Source organism: Scyliorhinus torazame, chromosome 2 (genome assembly GCF_047496885.1).
Source record: "Scyliorhinus torazame isolate Kashiwa2021f chromosome 2, sScyTor2.1, whole genome shotgun sequence".
Lineage (NCBI taxonomy): Eukaryota > Metazoa > Chordata > Chondrichthyes > Carcharhiniformes > Scyliorhinidae > Scyliorhinus > Scyliorhinus torazame.
The window spans coordinates 395,264,947-395,290,434 of NC_092708.1; the positions used below are offsets into that span (position 1 = coordinate 395,264,947).

General features: G+C 48.1%; 1 protein-coding gene across 1 annotated transcript in view; it reads right to left on the bottom strand.

The window, feature by feature from the left end:
• brf1b (BRF1 general transcription factor IIIB subunit b) overlaps positions 1–25,488 on the bottom strand; it is a 516,534-nt gene that overhangs the window by 216,356 nt on the left and 274,690 nt on the right. Inside the window, exon 8 of the mRNA XM_072494251.1 lies at positions 5,094–5,220. Coding sequence (XP_072350352.1) covers positions 5,094–5,220 — 127 coding nt within the window. The remainder of the gene's footprint in view (positions 1–5,093; positions 5,221–25,488) is intronic.

Genomic DNA, 25,488 nt, shown 5'->3' on the forward strand with positions numbered 1-25,488 from the left:
TTCCTTCTCTATCTTTCGACCAGTGATGCCATTTAGGAGCCAGGTGAAAGGCAGAGAACCTCTTGAAACAATTTCCCACCATTATTTTGAAAAAGAAAATCATCCCAGGTCATGTTTTGAGCTCAACTACCTGCCGGGTTAGCAAGTTTCATCTTTTTAAAAATTCTTTTTATTTAATTATTTTTTTAAATTTAAGAATACCTAATTAATTTTTTCCAATTAAGGGGCAATTTAGCGTGGCCAATCCACCTACCCTGCACATCTTTGGGTTGTTGGGGGGGGGGGGGGGGGGTGGGTGAGGCCCACGCAAACACGGGGAGATTGTGCAAACTGCACACAGACAGTGGCCCAGGGCTGGGATCGAACCTGGGACCTCGGCGCTGTGAGGCAACAGTGCTAACCACTGCGCCACCGTGCTGCCTAACTTTTTAAAAATTAATTTACGGGATGTGGGCATCGGTGGTCAGGCCAGCATTTATTGCCCATCCCTACACCGTCCTGCCCTTCAGAAGGTGGGGGTGAGCTGCCATCTTGAAACGCTGCAGTCACTGAGGTGTAGGTTAACCCACCGTGCTATTAGGGAGGGAGATCCAGGATTTTGAACGAGCGACAGTGAAGGAACGGCCAATATAGTTCCCAGTCAGGATGGTGAGTGACTTGGAGTGGAACCTCCAGGTGGTGGGGTTCACAGGTATCTGCTGCTCTTGTCCTTCTAGATGGTAGTGTTGTGGGTTTGGAAGGTGCTGGCTAAGGAACCTTGGTGAGTTCCTGCAGTGCATCATAGATGGTACACACGGCTGACACTGTTCGTCGGTGGTAGAGGGATTGAATGTTTGTGGAAGGGGAAACAATCAAGCGGGCTGCCTTGTCCCAGATGGTGTCAAGCTTGAGTGTTGTTGGAGCTGCATTCATCCATTGCACTCCTGACTTGTAGATGGTGGACAGGCTTTGGGGGAATCAAGAGGTGAATTCCCGCAGTAGGATTCATAACCTTTGACCTGTTCTTGTAGCCACAGTATTTCAAAAAATATATATTTAAGTGTACCCAATTATTTTTTTTCCAATTAAGGGGCAATTTAGTGCGGTCAATCCACCTATGCTGCACATCTTTGGGTTGTGGGGATGAAATCTACAAAGCTACGGGGAGGATGTGCAAACTCCACACAGACAGTGACCAGGGGCCAGGATCGAACCCGGGTCCTCAGTGTCATAGGCAGCAGTGCTAACCACTGCGCGACCGTGCCGCCCCCTGGTAGCTACAGTATTAATATGGCTATTCCAGTTCAGTTTCTGATCAATGGTAACTCCCATTGACTGTGGGGGATTCAGTGATGATAATGCCATTGAATGTCAAAGAGCGATGGTTAGATCTTCTCTTGTAGGAGATGGTCATTTCCTGGCACTTGTGTGGCAGGAATGTAACTTGCCATTTGTCAGCTCAAGCCTGGATATTGTCCTGGTCTTGCTGCATTTGGACACGGACTGCTTCATTATCTGAGGAGTCGCGAATGGTGCTGAACATTGTGCAGTCATCCGCAAACATCCCCACTTCTGACCTTAGGATGGACTATCTTAGATCTGATGTGTCATTGATGAAGCAGCTGAAGATGGTTGGGGTCGAGGACACTACCCTGAGGACCTCCTGCAGTGATGTCCTGCAGCTGAGATGATTGACCTCCAACCACCACAACCATCTTCCTTTGTACCAGGTATGACTCTGTCAGCAGGTTATTGCTGAGTAAGTGCCCCTTGATAGCACTGTTGATGACTCCTTCCATCACTTTGCTGGTGATGGAGAGTAGACTGATCGGGCTGCAATTGGCTGATGTTAATTTGTCCTGTTTCTGGTGTACAGGACACGCCTGGGCAATTTTCCACATTGCCGGATGGATGCCAATGTTGCAGCCGTATTGGAACAGCTTGGCTAGAGGTGCAGCAAGCTCTGGAGCACAAGTCTTCAGTACTATTGCCGGGATATTGTCGGGGCCATAGTCTTTGCAGTGTCCAGTGCCTTCAGCCATTTTTTGATATCACCTGGAGTGAATCGTATTGGCTGAAGACTGAATCTGTGATGCTGGGACCTCCGGAGGAGACCGAGATGGATCATCCACTCGGCACTTCTGGCTGAAGATTGTTGCGAATGCCTCAGCCTTGTCTTTTGCACGGATGTGCTGGGCTCCTCCATCATTGAGGATGGGGATATTTGTGGAACCCCTTCCTCCAGTGAGTTGTTTAATTGTCGAACACCATTCACGGCTGGATGTGGCAGGACTGCAGAACTTAGATCTGATGCGTTCGTTGTGGAATCACTTAGCTCTGTCTGTCTTTGCTGCTCATGCTGTTTGACACTCAGGTGTTTTAGCTTCACCAGGTTGACACCTCATTTTTCGGTCTACCTGGTATTGCTCCTGGCATGCTCTCCTGCTCTCTTCATTGAACCAGGGTTGGTGTCCTGGCTGGGTGGTAATGGTAGAGTGGGGGATATGCCCGGCCATGAGGTTACAGATTGTGATTGATACAATTCTGCTGCTGCTGATGGCCCACAGAGCCTCATGGATGCCCAGTCTTGAGTAGCTAGATATGTTTGAAGTCTATCCCATTTAGCACGATGGTAGTGCCACACAACGCGATGGAGGGTATCCTCAATGTGAAGACGGGACTTTGTCTCCACCAGGACTGTGCGGTGGTCACTCCTACCGATACTGTCACGGACAGATGCATCTGCAGCAGGCAGGCTGGTGAGGATGAGTTTAAGTACGTCCCAGTCTAGCAGCTATGAACTTTAGGACCCAGCCAGCTCAGTCTGTGGTGGTACTACTGAGCCACGCTTGGTGATATACATTGAAGTCCCCCACCCAGAGCATATTCTGTGCCCTTGCCACCCTCAATGCTTCCTCCAAGTGATAATCAACATGGAGGAGTGCTGATTCCTCAGCTGATGGTAATCAGCCAGAGGTTTCCTTGCCCATGTTTATCCTGAAGCTATGAGACGTTATGGAGTCCAGAGCAGATGTTGAGGACTCCCAGAGCAACCCCCTCCCGACTGTATACTACTGTGTCGCCTCTGCTGAGTCTGTCCTGCCGGTGAGACAGGACATACCCAGGAATCCAGGAATGGTGATAGTGGTGTCTGGGACATTGTCTGTGAGGTATGATTCTGTGAGTATGACTATGTCAGGCTGTTGCTTAACTAGCCTGTGAGACAGCTCTCCCAACGTTGGCACAAGCTCCCAGATGTTAGTAAGAAGGACTTTGCAGGGTCGGCAGGGCTGGGTTTGTCGTTGTCGTTTCCGGTGTCTGGTTCGATGTCGGGTGGTCCGTCCGGCTTCATTCCTTTTTTGTGTTTGCATAGTGGTTGAACACAACGGAGTGTCTCGCTCGGCCATTTCAGAGTCAACCACATTGCTGTGGGTCTGGAGTCACATGTAGGCCAGACCAGGTAAGGACGGCAGATTTCCTTACCCTAAAGGATATTAGTTGAACCAGATGGGTTTTTACGACAACCAACAATGGTTTCATGGTCATTATTAGACTTTTAATTCTAGATATTTTATTGAGTTTAAATTTCCCCACCTGCCGGGGTGGGATTCGAACCCAGATCATTACCCTGGGTCTCTGGATTACTAGCTCAGTGACAGTATCACTACACAACCGCTTCCCCTGGTTATAATCTGTGGTTATACCAGGCTACATGCCAGAGGAAACCATTGCATATTCATTTAATCCAGAAGTAAACTCTAAAGAGGGTGACACGTAAACTCCAAGTCCCAGTCTAGCAGCTATATCCTTTAAGACCCAGCCAGTGGTGGTACTATCAAGCCCCTCTTGGTCATGGACATTGAAGTCCCCTGCCCAGAGTATATTCTGCACCTTTGCCACCCTCAATGCTTCCTCCAAGTGGTGTTCAACATGGAGGAGTGCTGATTCCTCAGCTGAGGGTGGCCGGTAGGAGGTTTCCTTGCCCATGTTTAACCTGAAGCCATGAGACTGCATGGGGTCCCGAGTCGAAGTGCAGGCAAGGTAACTTCCACATAGAGTCTTTAGAACCAGGTATGCTGACATGAATTTTTAAAAAGATGATTATTTTCAGTAGAGAAGTAACTTTCACCATTTTCCGTGACTAATCTCTGCTGTTATTGATCCAGATGGGAGGTGCTTGTGCTCAGCATGCCTCTATTTCAGGTCCATGTGTTGAGATTTTGTTTATAAAATAAAAAGCAAGGCCTCCCTGATGGTGAAAACCATGACATGATACTGAGTCTAACACTCTAGGAAGGTGTATCCCAGACTGGCTGATCTGATCAGGAGAGATGTGTCGGGATGGTGTTACACCTCCTCAACTCAGGACTAAGTGGAGAGAGACAAGAGCGGCTGGGGTTGTTTTCTTTACAGCAGAAAACGTTGAGGGAAGATTTAATGGAGGCGTTCAAAATGATGAGGCATTTGTTAGAATAAAGACGGTGAAACGGTTTCCTGGGGCAAAAGGCTCGGAAACAAGAGGGCACAGATTTAAGATAACTGACCTGAGTATTGGGGGGGAAAAACAAGGATATTTTAGGATATATACGGTGCAGAGTCAGGCCACTCAGCCCAACCAGTCCATGCTGGTTTTATATACAGCAAGTTATGATCTGGATTGTGATGCCTGACCAGGAAGTGGAAGCTGATTCAATAGTAACTTTCAAAACGGAATTGAATGAATTCCCGGAAAATGGAACGATTTGCCGGATTCAGGGAGAGAACAGAGAGAGGGAGTGAAACCAACTGGATGCCTCCTTCATTGAGCCAGCACAAGATTATCTACTGACACCTGCAGAAAAGGCTAGTGTTGACAATAGGTGAGTGTTGACAAAGACTTGGCTAAGCTGTGATGGTCCTATGATCAAACAGCTCTCACACAAAGAAAGGCACTTGGGGGCGAGGTACTTGAGGAGAGTTGATTGCTGGGGAAACATACCCCATCAAGAGCCCACATCTTCAGCAATGGAGTAAAGAAAAATGAAAAAATTGGTGAAAGAATTAAAAATAACTTTGTCAAAGACACCATTCTCCTGCTACACGTTCCTGGGTCTTCCGATTATTTACATGGTTACCTGTTGTAGTCTAATCTTTCTCTTCCCAGCTGTGAATGAAGGTGGGTCACACTCTTCCTCCAAATCGATCTTCATAAACTCATCGATTGTTAACTGGCTAGTTGGTGTCTCTTCAAATTCATTTAGCCTACAACACAAGTCAAAAAAACCTAGCTGAAAAGGCTTGAAATGATTCATAACTACATGCAACACATCAAAACATTTATTTAACAAATGCAAATCCCGGGAGCCAAACAACAGCTTCCCCGTTAGCTGGATTTACGATGACTATTCTGCCACTAAGTTTGTAGAGGGGACACTCCTCAGAAACGTGCAGCATCGTTTCTGTCATAGAATTTACAGTGCAGAAGGAGGCCATTTGGCCCATCGAGTCTGCACCGGCTCTTGGAAAGAGCACCCTACCCAAGGTCAACACCTCCACCCAACACTAAGGGCAATTTTGGACACTAAGGGCAATTTAGCATGGCCAATCCACCTAAACTGCACATCTTTGAACTGTGGGAGGAAACCGGAGCACCCAGAGGAAACCCACGCACACACGGGGAGGATGTGCAGACTCCGCACGAGTGCACGAGGAGTTTGTACTGAGGCCTCAGCGATGTCTGCACAGAGGCCCCGACATGTCCTGAATATGTTTAGCCAATTGACATCGAAGTAAAAAAGACTAAACGCTGGATTTCTGCAAATGAATGCTACACAAGCACAGTGAAAATCCTACAACTATCATTTACCCTAAACTGCAAGTTACCAACAGCTACAATGTAAGCCTGCTGGGTTAATACATGCCTTTCTGTGAGGATAGCAATAGCTGCCTCATACCCCTCAATAATTTGCTACACCAAACGCCCATTGAGAAACGGGAAATGGAAGGCTATAGCGACATTAATGTTAATTATAGTTTGTTTTACATGGCAAGCTTAAAGAGCTGAGTACCCTTAAAGTAAGAGATCACCAGGTCCCTGATGCAACAACCATTCACAAACCAAATGGAACAGGCTTGATGGAGTGGAGAACTGTCTGCTTCACAGCTCGTGCACATGGTCACATCGGGGCTGCCTGTTTGAAGAGGGATGTTTATGGGTATAGGAAGCATTTGCAGGGCTATGGAGAAAGAGCAGTTGCAAGGGAACCAACTGAATCGCTCTTCCAAAGCGTGAGCACAGGCAGGATGGTCTCCAATGCTGTCCAACCGGCTGAATTTAGAGTTTCCCATTCCCGGATACAGACTGGTATTGACATCAGGATTTGTCTCAGTGAAGAAAGTTGTGCTTGGTTATATCTCCACATCCATACGCAGTCCAGCGATCAGTCCTCAGAAATGTGTAAAGATAGGGTGCAGCGCTGATTATAATGGTGTTTTTAATGATTGTGTATCCTTGGCTGAAGATGAAGCATGGCATATCAGGAGTGCTGCTATGGAATCCCCTGAGGATTCCCCATCACAGGGAATGCTGCCTATTCCATTCCCAGTAACTGCTCTCACCCTTCCCCCTCCCATTCTCCTCCCACAGTCCAAAGATGTGCAGGTTAGGTGGATTGGCCATGATAAATTGCCCTTAGTGTCCAAAATTGCCCTTAGTGATGGGTGAGGTTACTGGGTTATGGGGATAGGGTGGAGGTGTTGACCTTGGGTAGGGTGCTCTTTCCAAGAGCTGGTGCTGACTCGATGGGCCGAATGGCCTCCTTCTGCACTGTAAATTCTATGAAATTCTAACGGGCGGGATTTAGGGGACCAATTCGCTGTGGGTGCAAATTCCATTATGGCCACAAAAACCCGTGAGAGGGCAATTCCCCCCCTCCACCCCGGAAGATCACGCAAAGGTCTTTGACTCTCTCAACCGTGAGGCATTGTGAACAACCTCCTCAAATTAGACTGCCCGCAGAAATTTGTCACCATTCTCCACCTGATCCACTATGACATGCAAGCCGTGATCCTCACCAACGGAACTACCACAGACCCAATACGTGTGCAAACCGGGGTCAAACAGGACTGCGTCATCGTACCAACGCTCTTCTCCATCTTCATTGCAGCAACTCTCCACACCATCACCCTGAAGCTCCCCGCTGGAGTGGAGCTAACCTACTGGAAAAGCGGGAAACTGTTCAACCTCCGATGCCTCCAGTCCAGAACCAAGAACTTTGCAACGCAGACGACACTGTGTGTGCACACACTCAGGGGCCGAGATGCAAACCATCATCCACACATTCACCGAGGCATACGAGAGAATGGGCCTCGGACTAAACATCCGGAAAACAAAGGTCCTCTACCAGCCTACTCCTGCTTACCCCCCACCCCCCGACCATCAAGATCCACAGTGAGCTCCTGGACAATGCGGATCATTTTCCATCCCTAGGGAGCCTCCTCTCGGTGTGAGCAGATATTGACGATGAAATCCAACATCGTCTCCAAAGCTCCAGTGCCGTCTCTGGACGCCTGAGGAAGAGTGTTTGAAGACCGAATCCTCAACTCAGCACCAAACCCATGGTGTACAGAGCAGCCGTGGTCCCCGCTCTCCTGTCTGCATCAGAAACATGGGCAATGTACAGCAGACACCTCAAATCCCTGGAGAGATATCACCAATGTTGTCTCCGCAAAGTCCTGCAAATCCACCGGCAGGATAAACGTACCAATGTGTGCATCCTCTCCCAGGCCAGTATCAAGGCATTGGTCGCGTTCGACCAGCTGTGATGGGCCAGTCACATTGTCCGCATGCCCGAACAAGGGGCTGTTTAGCACAGGGCTAAATCGCTGGCTTTGAAAGCAGACCAAGGCCGGCCAGCAGCACGGTTCAATTCCCGTACCAGCCTCCCTGAACAGGCGCCTGAATGTGGCGACTAGGGGCTTTTCACAGTAACTTCATTTGAAGCCTACTTGTGACAATAAGCAATTTTCATTTCATTTCATTTTTCAAGAGCTCTACGCTGAGCTCCGCAATAGCCAGTGATCACGAGGAGGGCAGAGGAAACGCTACTAGGACCCTCTGAAAGACTCCCCAAATAAATGCAACAGCCCCATCGACATGTGGGAATACCATGCCTTAGAACGCACATACTGAAGAAGCAGCATCTGCGAAGGTGCCCGTCACCTCGAGCGTCGCAAGGTGGAGCACGCGGAGGCCAAGCGTAAACAGCGGAAAGAGAGCGCGGAACGCAGAGCGCCATATCCACCCACCTCATCAAACACCACCTGCCAAACCTGCGGCACAGTCTGCGGACCCGGATTCAGACACCTCCCGGGGGTGGATCCTCGACCATGAGGGACTGCCCGAGAGAAGAGTCTGTATTCACTGCTCACATTGCCATCACCGCTACACTGGGAAGATCAAATGCAGATAGGGCAATCACTTTGCTGAACACCTCCGTTCAGCCAATAAATGTGATCCCAAGCTGCTGATGGCTTCTCATTTTAACTATCTGACCCACCCTGACTTTTTTGGCTTCATCGTCCTACGCCACATCAATGGAGCTCATCAGAAGCTTGGGAACAGCTACTGCTCTTTCGACTAGGCATTTTACAGCCTTCCAGACTCAAGTTCAACAATTTCAAATTATAACTTGTACTCTTTTTCTCATTTGCACAGTAGATGTTGGTGATGATTCTGCCATTCCCATTTACACCTCCTCGAGACACTTCTTTTGTTTCTTGACTTGTCCTATTATGACCTCTTTTTGCTTTGCTTCATCATCCCTTTTGTCATTTAATCTCTCCGACTATCCACTTCTTCTATTATCTCTCTCCCTCCCCTCCCATCTTCCCTCAGGCTTGAAAACTGCAAAAAAAAAACGAAGTGAAGAATGCCCTAATGAAAATCGCTTATTGTCACAAGTAGGCTGCAATGAAGTTACTGTGAAAAGCCCCTAGTCGCCACATTCCGGCAACTGTTCGGGGAGGCCGGTATGGGAATGGAACCTGAATTGAGCCCTAGCTGACCTTGGAATATTAGCCAGCATCCCGCACTGTCCACCATCACAAGGTATATTCAGGGAAACTACAGCGCTGCCCCAACAGAGACACAAACACTGCCTCCACATGGAAAACCCTAGCACAACGAGAAGGACACTCAGGAAATCACCATATAAACCACTTGGAGGAAGGTGCCCAACTCCCCCATCAAACCCACCCCCACAAGAAGGAAGGGCTCCAACAGTGTAGAGGCATGGCATACATATTCTCTCTCCAACAAATCAGTCAAGGATTAACCTCGGCATGCACTGCCACTCTCTTTCACCTATAGCTCTTTATAAAATAGACCCCCCCACAAAAAAACCCGCCAATCTCAAAGAAGAGTAAGAAGGAACCCAGTCCTCCCCAGGATACATAATCTGCCCAGGCCATCAAAGGGGACAAGTACAGATTCTTAAATTTAAAATAACAAAACAAAATAACTGGGGAGCGGTCCTCAATCTCAGTGAGGACTTAATTAACCCTACAACCCAACTCCACACCAACGAACCACCCATCACACTGCTGTGGCTCCACTCACCGTCATTATAAACGAGATAATGGGTATCTAAAATACGATCCCTTTCCATAACCACAAGGGTTACTGCAGCACATTAAAAAAAACGAGTAAAACTAGAACAGGATATCAGGCGATAGTCGCCACTCGTGCTCACATCCCCTCGTGCTCACACCTCACACCCCCTCGAGCTCACACCTCACACCCCCTCGTGCTCACACCTCACACCCCCTCGTGCTCGCACCTCGCATGCCCTTAGAGGAAAAAAAGACAAAGACAAATAATCAACATAACCATCACATGGGAGTAACGTTCAGGATTATTGAAGAACTGCAATATAATAACACCATTGCTTGAAAAGGCAGAAGCCATGACAAGATCATCAAACACTCCTCAGGATCTCTCAAGGGTTCCAACGAATGAAGCACCTTCACTTCCCCATGCCGTCACCCAGGTGCCCAAGCGACCCACAACCCCACCTCCAGCTCCTCACGACAAGCACAGTGAACAGGATAATACAAGGCCAATGGTTGGGGGGCCCAACCAACCCCATGGATCAAAGACCGGACACATTGGGCTGAATTCTCCGTTTTGTCCGCAGCCTGGGGGTCTCCTGACGTCGTGGGGCTGCCCCACAATGGGAAACCCCATTGACCAGCCCGACGGCGGGACGGAGAACCCCGCCCAGTGTTTTCCATCAAAGCTGATGCACCAGCCTCCAAAGAAAGATTCTTAAGCATGGCAGCCAATTTTCAAGCCTCCCACTTCTCGCCAAGGAGCGGACTCCTAGACTCCCGGACCCTCCCTGTCTGGCCCCTGCCTCCCAGACCTGTCAGGATAGACGGCACATTATAGAACATACAGTGCTGAAGGAGGCCATTCGGCCCATCGAGTCTGCACCGACCCACTTGAGCCCTCACTTCCACCCTATCTCCGTAACCCAATAACCCCTCCTAACCTTTTTGGTCATGAAGGGCAATTTATCATGGCCAATCCACCTAACCTGCACGTCTTTGGACTTCATAGCACAGGATCTCGACAAACCGAAGGCGGGCCCTTACGAGGGAAATATCAAATACAAGGATTGATTTGAGCCTCCACCATTCTCCGAAGGATACTTCACAGATCCTCAAAGCTGGCACCAAAGACCTACACCACAGATCGGAGGTAATCACCCAGAACAACATTCTCAATGGCCGCCACTAACCCGGTGCACGCAGCATCACCGAGGCTCAAGCCCGCTCACTGGCAACAACTCCATTGCAAGCTGGGCCCCACTCCCGCCAACACCGACCATCTCAGCCAAACCGAGATTCTCTACCAGTTAACTCAGTTCATCGCAAAACTCAATCAGGATCATCCAGGGACATAGTATTAGACATATATTCTAAAAAACAAACATTCATGAAATGTGCAACAGGATAAACTAAAGGATTAAAAGACGAGCAGAGTCAGAGCTCGCAAAGACTCAGCCGCCCCGCGCTCACACCACGTGACCCCCGTCTATCTTTTTTTTATTATTAAGACCCAAAGCTTGTTCAAAGAGGTAGGATTTTACAAAATGTCTTCTTTTAAAAACATTTCCATTAATGAAGACAGGCTCGTGAGTGGAGCAAAGCCACATTGGGCAGGCACTCTTTCCCAGGGTGGAGGGGTCAGTCACCAGGGGGCATAGGTTTAGGGCCCATGGGGCAAAGTTTAGAGGAGATGTGCGAGGGAGGTTTTTTACGCAGAGGGTGGTGAGTGCCTGGAATGCGTTGCCAGGGGAGGTTGTAGAAGCAGATACATTAACGGTGTTCAAAAGGCATCTTGACAAACACATGGATAGGACGGGTATAGAGGGATACGGCACAAGGAAGTGCTGAGGGTTTTGGCCAAGGTTGGTATCATGACCGGTACAGGCTTGGAGGGCCGAAGGGCCTGTTCCTGTGCTGCATTGTTCTTTGTTCACATTTCACAATCTCATGTAGGATATTAGCAGAAGGCATAAAAAGCCATGACTGAAGCTCCAAAATCACTACTTTCAAAGTTGAAATTTGTTTGATATAATTTTAATGAGATCTCAATGGAATGCTTCCTTCTGTCATTTTTCACAGTGTTATCACCTTGGGAAAAGGTATTTCTACAGGTCACAAACCCATTATATATTCCTTTTCTCTCTCTGTATTATAACCACTGCAAGCTCTGCCAAACCAGACTGGAGGAATCAGACCTGTTAAATTCAGATCACAGAGCCCCATAAACTGTATCATCTTAGTGCAACCTCCACACGGTCCTGACAAGGAACCTCAATCAAATAACGTACTGAATAAAAATTCCCCGTACAAATTTTCCTTTTACATCCTTCACAATAAATTCTTGAAAATGAACATTTTTAAAGGATGCACTGACCTGGGAAACCAGGTCAGTACATCCTGTCAGTATAGTATCAGTTGTAGGAAAGTTACTGTATCTGTCAGAGACAGTGACTGACACAAATAACAGCTGATCAGAAGGAATTGGCACAAATTTGTGAAGGGCAGATCAGGTCTGGCTACATGGTAAATATACTTCCAAGAAGATCACTCGCACAATGGATAGGGGAAAGTTGTCTGTACAGATCTCCCAGAGATATCTGCTGAGGTTCTGTGCAAGGAATTAAAAGCACGATGGCACTGCACAGAATTGGAGGAAAAGGTGTGACATGGATTGGAAATTGCTTGGGAGGCTGGAATAATACCGGGGTAAGTGGTGGGAGGTCTCAGCTTTTCACCATTTACATTAATGATTTGGATGAAAGAATAGGAAGTTGTATATCCAGGTTTGCAAATGATTCAAAGACGGTACAGTACCTTGTGCAGATGTGAACAGGAAGTTACAAAGCAACATAGTGAACCCTCGGAAAGCAACAGGTCCTGACATAGTCCCTGGTCGGATCCTGTGTGGACCAACTGACAGGGTATCTTCAACCTCTCCCTAATCTATCGTCCTTACCTGGTCTGGCTTACATGTCACTCCAGATACCCAGCAATGTGGTCGACTCTGAAATGCTCTGAGGGATGAGCAGTAAGTGCTGCCACAGCCAGCGACTTTCATGCCACGAATGAATAAATAATGTTTTTTATAAAACCATCCAATGGCCTTGACATCGATCATTATGAAGTGCTTCGAGAGATTGGTCATGAGACACATCAACTCCATGCTCCCACAATGCTTTGATCCACTGCAATTCTCATATCGCCACAACCGGTACACAACAGACGCCATCTCCCTGACCCTACACTCATCCCTGGAGCATCTCAACAACAAGGACTCCTACGTCAGACTGCTATTCGATGACTACAGCTTCGCCTTCAACACTATAATCCCAGCAAAGTTCATATCAAAACTCTAAAACCTAGGACTTGGCTCCTCCCTCTGCAACTGGATCATCGAGGATGAACAACACCTCCTCCACGACAGTCCTCAAGGCCCCGCAAGGCTGCATACGTAACCCCCCCTAATATACTCCCTATACACACATGTCTGAGGCAAGATTTTGCTCCAACTTCATCTACAAGTTTGCTGATGACATGACCGCAGTGGGTTGGATCTCGAACAACGATGAGTCAGAGTACAGGAGTGAGATAGAGAACCCAGTGGAGTGGTGTAACGACAACAATCTCTCCCTCAATGTCAGCAAAACTAAAGAGCTGATCATTGACTTCAGGAAGCAAAGTATCGTAAACATCCCGATCTGCATCAACGGGGCCGCGGTGGGAAATGGTTGACAGCTTCAAATTCCTAGGGGTGCACATCATCAACAATCTGTCCTGGTCCACCCACATCGACGCTACCACCAAGAAAGCAAACAGCGCCTATACTTCCTCAGGAAACTAAGGAAATTCGGCATATCCACATTGACTCTTACCAATTATTACAGATGCACCATAGAAAGCATCTTATCGGGCTGCATCACAGCCTGGTATGGCAACTGCTCGGCCCAGGACCGCAAGAAACTTCAGAGAGTCATGAACACAGCCCAGTCCATCACACAAAACTGCCTCCCATTGTCTACAAAAATAAAAGCAAATTACTGCAGATGCTGGAATCTGAAACCAAAGAGAAAATGCTGGAAAATCTCAGCAGGTCTGGCAGCATCTGTAGGGAGAGAAGAGAGCGAACCTCAAAGGGTTATCTGGACTTGAAACGTTCGCTCTTTTCTCACCATACAGATGCCGCCAGACCTGCTGAGATTTTCCAGCATTTTCTCTTTGGTCCCATAGTCTACCTCCTGCTGCCTGGGGAAAGCGGGCAGTATAATCAAAGACCCCTCCCACCCGGCTTACTCACTCTTCCAGCTTCTTCCATCAGGCAGGAGATACAAAAGTCTGAGAACACGCACGAACAGACTCAAAAACAGCTTCTTCCCCGCTGTTGCCAGACTCCTAAACGACAGTCTTATGGACCGAACTGATCTGTTCACACATCTTCTCTACCGAGTAGTACTACACTCTGTATGCTTCACCTGATGTCTGTGGCTACGTATTTACATTGTGTATTCATCACATGTCCTATGTTTTTTCATGTATGGAACCATCTGTCTGGACTGTATGCAGAACAATACTTTACACTGTACCTCGGTACATGTGACAATAAATCAAATTTAAATTCAAAAGTCAAATTCACATGGATTAAATGAGTAGATAGCCAGTTGTATACAGCCTTGGTCAGAATTTGGAACCACTGCGCTCTGGGTCATCAAAGCTCAGGAAAGATGACATGGCCTAGAGGGTTGCAGGATAGATTGACCAGAATGATACCGGGGCTAAAAGAGTGAACTGGTTGGATTATTTCTTCAATTTAAGAATTTTGACAGTGCCTTTCATGATCACGATCATACACACACGACTGTGTCACAATTTGGCTCCAACTCCATCTACAAGTTTGCTGATGACACGACCGTAATGGGTCGGATCTTGAACAACGAGTCAGAGTACAGGAGGGAGATTGAGAACCTAGTGGAGTGGTGTAACGACAATATGCTATGGATCAGAGGATATAGTAGCTGTTGAACAGGCAGAAATAGTATGCAGCAAGTCTGTGAGGAAGGATAGACTGTTGATAGGACAAAGCTGCACTCGGTGGAATGGGTTAAAGTGTGTCTGTTTCAATGCAAGGAGTGTCAGGAGTAAGGGAGATGAACTTCGAGCATGGATCAGTACTTGGAACTACAATGTTGTGGCCATTACGGAGACATGGATTTCACAGGGGCAGGAATGGTTGTTAGATGTTCCGGGGTTTAGATGTTTTCAGAAGAATAGGGAGGGAGGTAAAAGAGGAGGGGGAGTGGCACTGTTAATTAGGGAGTGCATCACAGCTGCAGAAAAGGAGGTAGTTGAGGAGAGTTTGTCTACTGAGTCAGTATGGGTGGAAGTCAGAAACAAGGAAGGAGCAGTCACTTTATTGGGAGTTTTCCATAGACCCCCAATAGCAGCAGAGAGATAGAGGAACAGATTGGGCAGCAGATCTTGGAAAAGTGCAGAAGGCTTAGAGTTGTTGTCATGGGTGACTTCAACTTCCCTAATATTGACTGGAACCTCTTTGTGCAAATGGTTTGGATGGAGCAGATTTTGTCAGGTGTGTACAGGAAGGATTCCTGACTCAATATGTAGATAGGCCAACTAGGGGGGAGGCCATATTGGACTTGGTGCTCGGCAACGAACCAGGCCAGGTGTCAGATGTCTCGGTGGGAGAGCATTTCGGTGACAGTGACCACAACTCCTTGACCTTTACCATAGTCATGGAGAGGGATAGGAACACACAGTATGGGAAGGTATTTAATTGGGGGAGGGGAAATTATACTGCTATTAGACAGGAGCTGAGGAGCATAAAGTGGGAACAATTGTTCTTGGGGAAATGCACAACAGTAATGTGGGGATTGTTTAAGGTGCACTTGCTGCGAGTGCTGGATAGTTTTGTCCCACTGAGACGAGGAAGGAATGGTAAGGGTGAGGGAGCCTTGGATGACAAGAGAGGTGGAGCTTCTAGTCAAGAGGAAGAAGGAAGCTTACGCAAGGTTGAGGAAGCAAGGATCTGGCACGGCTCTAGAGGGTTACAAGGTAGCCAGGAAGGAACTCAAAAATGGACTGAGGAGAGCTAGAAGGGGGCATGAAAAAGCCCTGGCGGGAAAGATTAGGGAAACCCCAAGGAGTTCTACACTTATGCGAGAAATAAGAGGATGATCAGAGTGAGAGTAGGGCCGATCAGGAATAGTGGAGGGAACTTGTGCCTAGAGTCTGAAGAGATGGGGGAGGCCCTAAATGAATACTTTGCTTCAGTATTCACTAGAGAGAGGGACCTTGTTGCCCAGGAGAACAGTGTGAACCAGGTTAATAGATTCGAACAGGTTGATATTAAGAAGGAGGATGTGCTGGAAATTTTGAAAAGCATCAGGATAGATAAGTCCCCTGGGCCTGACGGGATATACCCAAGGTTACTACGGGAAGCGAGGGAGGAGATTGTTGCGTCGTTGGCGATGATCTTTGCGTCCTCAACTCTCCTCTGGAGTAGTACCGGATGATTGGAGGGAGGCGAATGTTGTTCCCCTATTCAAGAAAGGGAATAGGGAAATCCCTGGGAATTACAGACCCATCAGTCTTACGTCTTTGGTGAGCATAATATTGGCAAGGATTCTGAGAGATAGGATTTATGATTATTTAGAAAAACATAGTTTGATTAAAGATAGTCAGCAAGGCTTTGTGAGGGGCAGGTCATGCCTCATTGAATTCTTTGAGGATGTGACAAGACACATTGATGAAGGTCGGGCAGTGGATGTGGTGTATATGGATTTCAGTAAGGCATTTGATAAGGTTCCCCATAGATTATCATAGAATGTACAGTGCAGAAGGAGGCCATTCGGCCCATCGAGTCTGCACCGGTAGGCTCATTCAGAAAGTTAGGGGGCATGGGATACAGGGAAATTTGGCTGTCTAGATACAGAATTGGCTGGCCGAACGAAGACAGCGAGTGGTAGTGGATGGAAAGTATTCCGCCTGGAGGTTGGTGACCAGTAGTGTCCCGCAAGGATTTGTTCTGGGACCTCTGTTCTTTGTGGTTTTTATAAATTACTTGGATGAGGAAGTGGAAGGGTGGGTTAACAAGTTTGCTGATGACACGAAGGTTGGTGAAGTTGTAGATAGTGTTGAGGGTTGTTGCAGGTTACAACAGGACATTGGCAGGATGGGCTGAGAAGTGGCAGATGGAGTTCAACCTGGATAAATGTGAAGTGCTTCATTTTAGAAGGTCGAATTTGAATGCTGAATACAGGGTTAAAGGCAGGATTCTTGGAAGTGTGGAGGAACAGAGGGATCTTGGGGTCCACGTACCTGGATCCCCCAAAGTTGATAGGGTTGTTAAGAAGGCGTATGGTGCGTTGGCTTTCATTAACAGGGGGATTGAGTTTAAGAGGCGCGAGGTTTTGTTGCAGCTTTATAAAACTCTAGTTAGACCCACCCGTCTTACTCACTTTTGCAACTTCTTCCATCGGGCAGGAAATACAAAAGTCTGAGAACACGCAGGAACAGACTCAAAGACAGCGGGCGGGATTCTCCACTCCCACGCCGAGGTGGCCGCGCCGCCGAGGTTCACGACAGCGCGGAACGGCCCCGGCCCCGACCGATTCAGGCCCTGACAATGGGCCAGGATCGGGGCCGCGTCATCTACACACGCCAGGCCTCGTCGCCCGCGTAAAAGCGGCGTCACATAGATGATGCGGCCGGCGCCGCATAACGGGCGTCATCCGCGGGTTGGCCGGCGCCAACCCGCGCATGCGTGGTTGCAGTCCTCTCTAGGTCCGCCCCGCAGGAGGATGGCGGACGGATCTTGCGGGGCCGCGGAAGGAAGGAGGTCCTCTTTCAGAGAGGACGGCCCGACGATCGGTGGGCACGATCGCGGGCCACCCCACATTCCAGGTAAAGCCCGGTGCAGGATCCCCCCTCGCCCCCCCACAGGCCGCCCCCCCCAGCGTTCAGGCACCACCCACGACTGCAGCGACCAGGTGTGGACGGCGCCGGGGGGAACCCGCCGTTTTGGCCTGGCCACTCGGCCCATCCGGGCCTCAGAATAGTGGGGGTGCCGGAGAATCGCCATTTTCGGTGTCTCTGGCGATTCTCCGGCCTGCGAAACTCGACCGGGCTGTTCCCGCCGCTTGGGAGAATCGCGGGAGGGAGTCAGACCGGCGTCCCCGGAAATTTTGGCGGCCCAGGCGATTCTCCCAACCGGCGTGGGAGTGGAGAATCGCGCCCAGCTTCTTCCCCACTGTTACCAGACTATTAAACGACCCTCTTATGGACTGACCTCATTAACACTACACCCTGTATGCTTCATCCGATGCCTGTGCCTATGTATTTACATTGTGTACCTTGTGTTGCCCTATTATGTATTTGCTTCTCACGTACTAAATGATGTTTAAGCTGCTCGCAGAAAAATGCTTTTAACTGTACCTCGGTACACGTGACAGTAAACAAATCCAATCCAATCCAATCTTTAAATATCCTAAAACACATAAAAGTGATAAATGATAAAAATTACGACAGGGACACAGAGGAGCTATTTCCTCATGTATATACATGGTGTTATGGGCCAGGGTTTAGAGAACCCCAAGTGTATCATGGAGTTCACCTGACCCACAACTTTTACTAGATTGTGGTATGGGGAGCACACGGCCCACTCTACAGGTGTGGTAGAGCAGAAATGGAAAAGTATTTTTTAAAGCAAAACAATGTTTATTCTATGAACTCAAGTTAACGTTTTTAAAACAGTGAACATCTTAGCAACCATTAATTCAAATACAACCCCCAAAGAATACAACACTAAGTAATACTTAATAACTTCCCAAACAACATCCAGAAGGCAAAAAAAACACCTTTTAACAGAAGCACATCAGGTTTACATTCACTACTGAGAATATTTATAATTCTGAATTCACCAAATGATCATGAGATAGTCTTTTCATCGCAGAGAGAACAGCAGTACCCCTGCTTTGTCTGGCTTCAGCTCCAACACTGAAAACGAAACCAAATAAACACAGACGCACTCAAGCTATTCTCAAAGTGAAACTAAAAAGCAGAGCCAGAGCTCAGCTCCACCCACACTCTGGCATCACTGCTGTAACATGAGCATTCAAACATTTCTTAAAGTGACATTCTCATGACAATGGACTGCAGCGGTTCAAGACAGTAGCTTACCACCACCTTCTCAAGGTTAGGGATGGGCAAGAAATGCTGGCCTAACCAGCGACACACTCATTCCATGGACAATAAAAATGTGGCAGAATTCAGAACAAGACGTCATCCTAAAATTAGAGCTGGACGATATTGGAAAGAAAATCAGGAAGCAATTTCCACACAAGGGTAGTGGAACTCCAGAATACTTCCTCAAAAAGCTGTGGATACTGGAGATCAATTGGAGCTTTCAAAACTGGGATTCATATCTTTTTCTTGAGCAAGGTTATGTGGATAAAGGTGGGTATGTGGCGATGAGGTGCCGATCAGCCATGGTCTAACAGGATGGCAGAACAGTCTTAGTGGGCCGAATGGCCTCGTCTTGTTCCTACATTTTTAATTGCTACCACAAAAACCACAGACAGCACCTTGATTGTAGAGTACTTTGAGACAACCTGAGTATGTGGACATGGCGCTATATAAATACACAGCTCTTTCCTAACTGCAGAAGATGGAAATTACAATAGAAAGAATAAAGCAGAACAAAAATCAGTGCACGGCGATATGAGAGCGAAAGACAGGAAGATAGAAACAAAAGTGCAGGCAGCACGGTGACGCAGTGGGTTAGCCCTGCTGCCTCACACGACGAGGTCCCAGGTTCGATCCCGGCTCTGGTCACTGTCTGTGTGGAGTTTGCACATTCTCCCCGTGTTTGCGTGGGTTTCGCCCCCACAACCCAAAGATGTGCCGGCTAGGTTGATTGGCCACGCTAAATTGCCCCTTAATTGGAAAAAATGAATTGGGTACACTAAATTTATTTTTTTTGAAAAGAAACAAAAGTGCAGCGGTTATTGCATAGGATGAGTAGGGGCGGCGTGGCGGCAGTGGTTAGCACTGCTGCCTCACGGCGCCGACGACCCAGGTTCGATCCCAGCCCCGGTCACTGCCCGTGTGGAGTTTGCACATTCGCCTCGTGTCAGCGTGGATCTCACCCCCACAACCCAAAAGGGTGTGCAGGGTAGGTGAATTGTCCACGCTAAATTGCCCCTTAATTGGGGGGGAAAAAAAAAATGTCTTTTTTTAAAAGGATTAGTAAACCAGAGAACTCGGTTTCAAATTCTATTCTGGCAGTTTGAGTATCTTTAAGTTAGCTTTTAAAATCTGGAAATAAAAAGATATTTAAAAAACATGTGCAAAAATAAAGAGTGATTATGGTGTTATGAGATTGTTATGAGCAAGTTTATTGACGTCCTTCAGGAATGGGAACCTGCCGTTTTTACCAAGTCTGGTCTACACGGGACTGACTCAAATAAAACTGCTCAACACCCTGACAGGATCTGTAGAGAGCGAAACTTAATGTTTCGAGTCCAATATGACTCTTTTATGCAGTTGACTCAACTGCCTTCTAAATTGGCCCAGGCAAGATCCTCAGTTGTATAATAACAGAGGACAAGGGCCATTTAAGAGCAAATCATAAAAGCAAATTACTGCAGATGCTGGAATCTGAAACCAAAGAGAAAATGCTGGAAAATCTTATTAGGTCTGGCACATCTGTAGGGAGAGAAAAGAGCTAAAGTTTCGAGTCTCAATGACCCTTTATCAAAGAACAAATCATTACCATCTTAGGGCAACTCAGGATAAGCAAATGGCGGCCTTGCCAGAGGTCCTACAGGTCAAGCAAGAATAAGCCAACAAAAGTTGGATCAGGCCTCCACAAAAGAGAATTCACACCTTAACGGGAGATCAAAAAAATGGGGAATGATAAAATCACGGTATGTTCCTGGACAAGTCATTCAGAAGCCTGTCCCAGAGATACGGTTCAAATCCCGCCACAAGGGCTGAGCAATTTAAATTCAATTAATTAAACAAATCTTTTCTCTAACTGTGACCTAATAATAATCATCTTTATTGTCACAAGCAGGCGTACATTAACACTGCAATGAAGTTACTGTGAAAAGCCCCTAGTCGCTACATTCCTGCGCCTGTTCGGGTACACTGAGGGAGAATTCAGAATGTCCAATTCTCCTCACAAGCACGTCTTTTGGGAATTGTGGGAGGAAACGGGAGCACCCGGAGGAAACCCACGCAGACACGGGGAGAACGTGCAGACTCCGCACAGACAGTGACCCAAGCCGGGAATCGAATCTGGGTCCCTGGCGTTGTGAAGCAGCAGTGCTAACCACTGGGCCAACCCACGACCTATGAACCGACTGGCTGTCAAGAACCCACAAATGACTTTTGGGGGAAAAAAATCTAATCTTCTTACCCGGACTGGCCGATATGTGACCCAGAATTACAGCAATGTAGTTGACCCACTGAAGTGGTCTAGCAATGGTTTTGGTTGTAGCAAATCACTATGGGCCTTGTTTCAAGAAGGCAGTTCACCACCACCTTCCCAAGGGCAATTAGCAATAGGAACAAATGTCGGCCCCACGTGCAATGCCCACATCCCATCAACAAATTTTTAAAAATTCACCCCAGGAACCAGGGTAATTCCCTCTCCTCCAAATGCTTCTGGGGTTTCAAGGCATTCGGCCTTTCAGCTGAGATGCTAAGCCGCGACCGTCGGCCCTCTCACATTGACATAAAATATCCCAGAGTACCAAATCAAATAAGACGTCTTTCCGATATCTGACTAATATTTACAACCCACCCGTCAACATTGTTAAAACACAGATTATCCAGACATTTACTGTTCATGGGAACTTGTTATGTTCAAATTATTGCTGTGTTTCCTCCAGTACAACAGTGAATACGCTTTTGAGAAGTACTGCACTGGCGGAGAAGAACTTGAAGGGCACGAGATCCTCCAAGTGGTTTTGGCGGTCAGTTTGGGTCACTGAGTGGTCTCTGCACGCTTGTGGACAGTAGGTACGGATTGGACTTTGACAAAGGTGCTCACCCCTAACAGAAACAATTTTTAAAAAATAATAAATTTAGAGTACCCAATTATTTTTGTTTTTTTCCAATCACGGGGCAATTTAGCGTGGCCAATCCACCTAACCCACACATCTTTGGGTTGTGGGGGTGAGACCCATGCAAACACGGGGAGAATGTGCAAACCCCACACGGACAGCGTCCAACAGAAACAATTGACTCCTGGGGCGCGATTCTCCGACCTCCCACCGGGTCGGAGAATCGCCGAGGGCTGGCGTGAATCCCGCCCCTGCCGTGACCCGAATTCTCCGCCAGCAGAGATTCGGCGGGGGTGAGTGTCGCACCGCGTCGGTCGGCGGGCCCACCCCCGGCGATTCTCCAGCCCGCAATGGGCCAAAGTCCCGTCGCTGTCAACCCTCTCCCGCCGGCGTGGATTAAACCACCTTTTGAACGGCGGGACAAGGCGGCGCGGGCGGTATCTGGGGTCCTGGGGGGGGGCGGAGATCTGGTCCCGAGGGGTGCCCCCGCGGTGGCCTGGCCCGCGATCGGGGCCCACCGATCCGCGGGCGGGCCTGTGCCGTGGGGGCACTCTTTTTCTTCCGCCTTCGCCATGTTCTCCACTATGGCAGAGGCGGAAGAGACCCCCTCCCCTGCGCATGCGCGTGACGACGTCAGCAGCCACTGATGCTCCTGCGCATGCGCCGCCCGGCGAAGACTTTTCGGCCCCGGCTGGCGTGGCGCCAAAGGCCTTTCCCGCCAGCCGGCGGAGCGCAAACCACTCCGGCGCGGGCCTAGCCCCTCAAGGTGAGGGCTTGGCCACTAAAGGTGCGGAGACTTCCACACCTTTGGGGCGGCCCGACGCCGGAGTGGTTCCTGCCACTCCATTACACCGGAACCCCCCGCCCCGCCGGGTAGGGGAGAATCCCGGCCCTGATCTATCATAGCTTAGGCTGAAGGATCAATATTACATGGGCAGGCGATTGGAGCATTTATATAAAAGTCACTGCCCATATGCTAAGGTACAGAGCGAGGATGCATTTATATAGTGCCTTCCACGACCTCAGGATCTCCTACAATGTTTGAAATGTACTAATAAAGCAGGGGAGTTCCTCTCAGTGTGGTAGCCCACAATCGACCATCATTAAAAACCCAGCTGCTCTGTCATGGTCTAACACTCTCGACTAGACTCACACACAAGCCTTTGGGAAAGCACCAGTGGAACTGCACCCGGCAAGAGTCAGCACCTTCAAGGAGGTAAGGCCAGAACAAGGGAAAATAAACATATAATAAATTGCATATGAAAAGGCGATGCATTATGCTGTTAGAAACAAAGCTTCCGATCGAACACAAGCTCTTCTGGCCTCATGTATTTCTGACAGGTTTTTAACCAGCTGCAATTTTCCATAGGGACCTATTAAATAGGCATTTGCCAGCCTGCTTCATAACCCCTCCCCCAACATACATGGGGAAAGAAAAGTGATTCCTATTAAATACTGGAGGCTACTTTAAAAAAAAAGCATCGACTGGTGTCAAAAAGAACATTAAGAATTACCCTGAAGGACAACACATCTGTTCAACACCACAGTGAGCACTGTCTCGTTTTACAGGAAGATACAGATACTGGAAGCACTGAATGCTGAACCATCATCTCTCTGGCTTCAGACACGACACATAGAAAGAAACACAGCATTTCAACCGTGCCATTCAAAGCTTCATGAGGCCCCAAAAAGCTTTACAACTCACAAAGTGCTTTTTGAAGCGTCACCACTGTTGTTTTGTAGGAAACCTGGCAGATTGCACCCCAGTAAACAAACAATTAGGTGGTCATTGATCTGAAATGTTAACTCTGTTTTTTTCTCCACAGATGCTGTCAGACCCAGTGAGCATTTCCAGTATGTTCTGTTTTTAATTTAAATGGCCAAATGGTATTGTTTGAGGTGTTGACAGAGGGCGGATGCAAGCCAAGACACCTGGAACAACTCCCCATCTTTTCAAGCACGCCAAAAACCTTTTTAAATGTCCCAAGGTTGTAAAAGGTGCTATATAAATGCAACCCCCTCTCTTCATTTCGCAGTGATAATACAAACTTTATACACATAGGCTTCATTGCTCTATCCGTATAATAGGCAGCCGACAACCTGACCTGTTGATCGGGAGACTGTGCAAACCCCACACGGACAGCCTTTGTTGGTGCAGCCCCTTTTGCAAAGACCCGGACTGAATGAGAATAAACATAGAATCCCTGCAGTACAGAAGCCCATCGAGACTGCACCAACTATCTGTATGGGCACCCTACCTAGGCACCCTCCCCCCACTCTATCTCCGGAACCCCACCTAACCTGCACATCGGTGGACTCGTCATTGAATGTTTTCATTTTTACTTTGCTGTTGATAGGAAAAATGTATTTACAAAATGATGATTATAAAAAATTCATTCTTGGGGTGTGCGTGTCACTGGCTAGACCAGCATTTATTGCCCATCCCTAATTGCCCTTGAGGTGGTGAGCTGCCTTCTTGAACCGCTGCAGTCCATGTGGTGTAGGTACACCCACAGTGCTGTTAGGGAGGGAGTTCCAGGATTTTGAGCAGGGACAGTGAAGGAATGATGATATATTTCCCAGTCAGGGTGGTGAGTGACTTGGAGGGGAACCTCCAGGTGTTGTTGCAGCTCCCATGGGTGTGCTGCCCTCATCCTTCTCGATGGTAGAGTTTGTGAGTTTGGAAGGTGTTGTCGAAGGAGCTTTGTTGAGTTCCATTGCTTTAAGGATAATCGAGAGTAGACTGATGGAGCAGCAACTGGCTGGGTTGGATTTGTCATGCTTTGTGTATCCAGCTCATGCCTGGGCAATATTCCACGTTGCTGGGTAGATGCCAGCATTGTAGCTGTACTGGAACAGCTTGGCTGGCGGCACGGCAAGTTCTGGAACACAAGTCTTCAGTACTATTGCCGGAACAGTGTCAGGGCCCATAGCCATTGCAGTATCCAGTGCCTTCAGCCGTTTCTTGATGACAGGTGGAGTGAATTGAATTGGCCAAAATGTACTAAAAGAACAAGTGGGTCCAGGTAACCAAAATCTCTGTTTTCTAGATTGCAGTTTGAAAATTTCCGGCTGGCTCCCTGAAAAATCCAGCAGCTAACCTTTGTAGGACTAAAGCTTTAAAATCTCCTGCACTGTCAAGTATCACCCCAAGTATGAGCCTTGACAGTGATTGACATCAGGTTATTTGACACAAATGCATCACATTCCAACCTGATCTCTCCCCTACCCCACCACAGGTATAAACTAGCAAGTACAATCACTGGTTAATGATCAGGATCAAGAATTCCGACTCAGTATCCCCGGGAAATGCCTTTAGATATATGCAGGTGAGGGCTTTTGTGAGGCGACAGGTGAGGGAATTCCCGTTGCTCCCGGCACAAGAAGTTCAAGATAGGGTGATCTCGGGTGTATGGGTCGGGGAGGGCAAGGTGTCGGAAATACACCAGGAGTTGAAAGAAGAGCTGGTAGAAGAGTTGAAGGGTAAATGGGAGGAGGAGCTGGGGGAGGAGATCGAGGAAGGTCTGTGGGCTGATGCCCTAGGTAGGGTTAATTCCTCCTCCTCGTGTGCCAGGCTCAGCCTGATACAATTTAAGGTGGTCCCCAGAGCGCACTTGACGGGGGCGAGGTTGAGTAGGTTCTTTGGGGTAGAGGACAGATGTGGAAGGTGCCCGGCGAACCATGTCCATATGTTCTGGTCATGCCCGGCACTGGAGGGGTTCTGGAGAGGAGTGGCGGGAGCAATATCTCAGGTGGTGAAAGTCCGGGTCAAGGCAAGCTGGGGGCTAGCAATATTCGGAGTAGTGGATGAGCCGGGAGTGCAGGAGGCGAAAGAGGC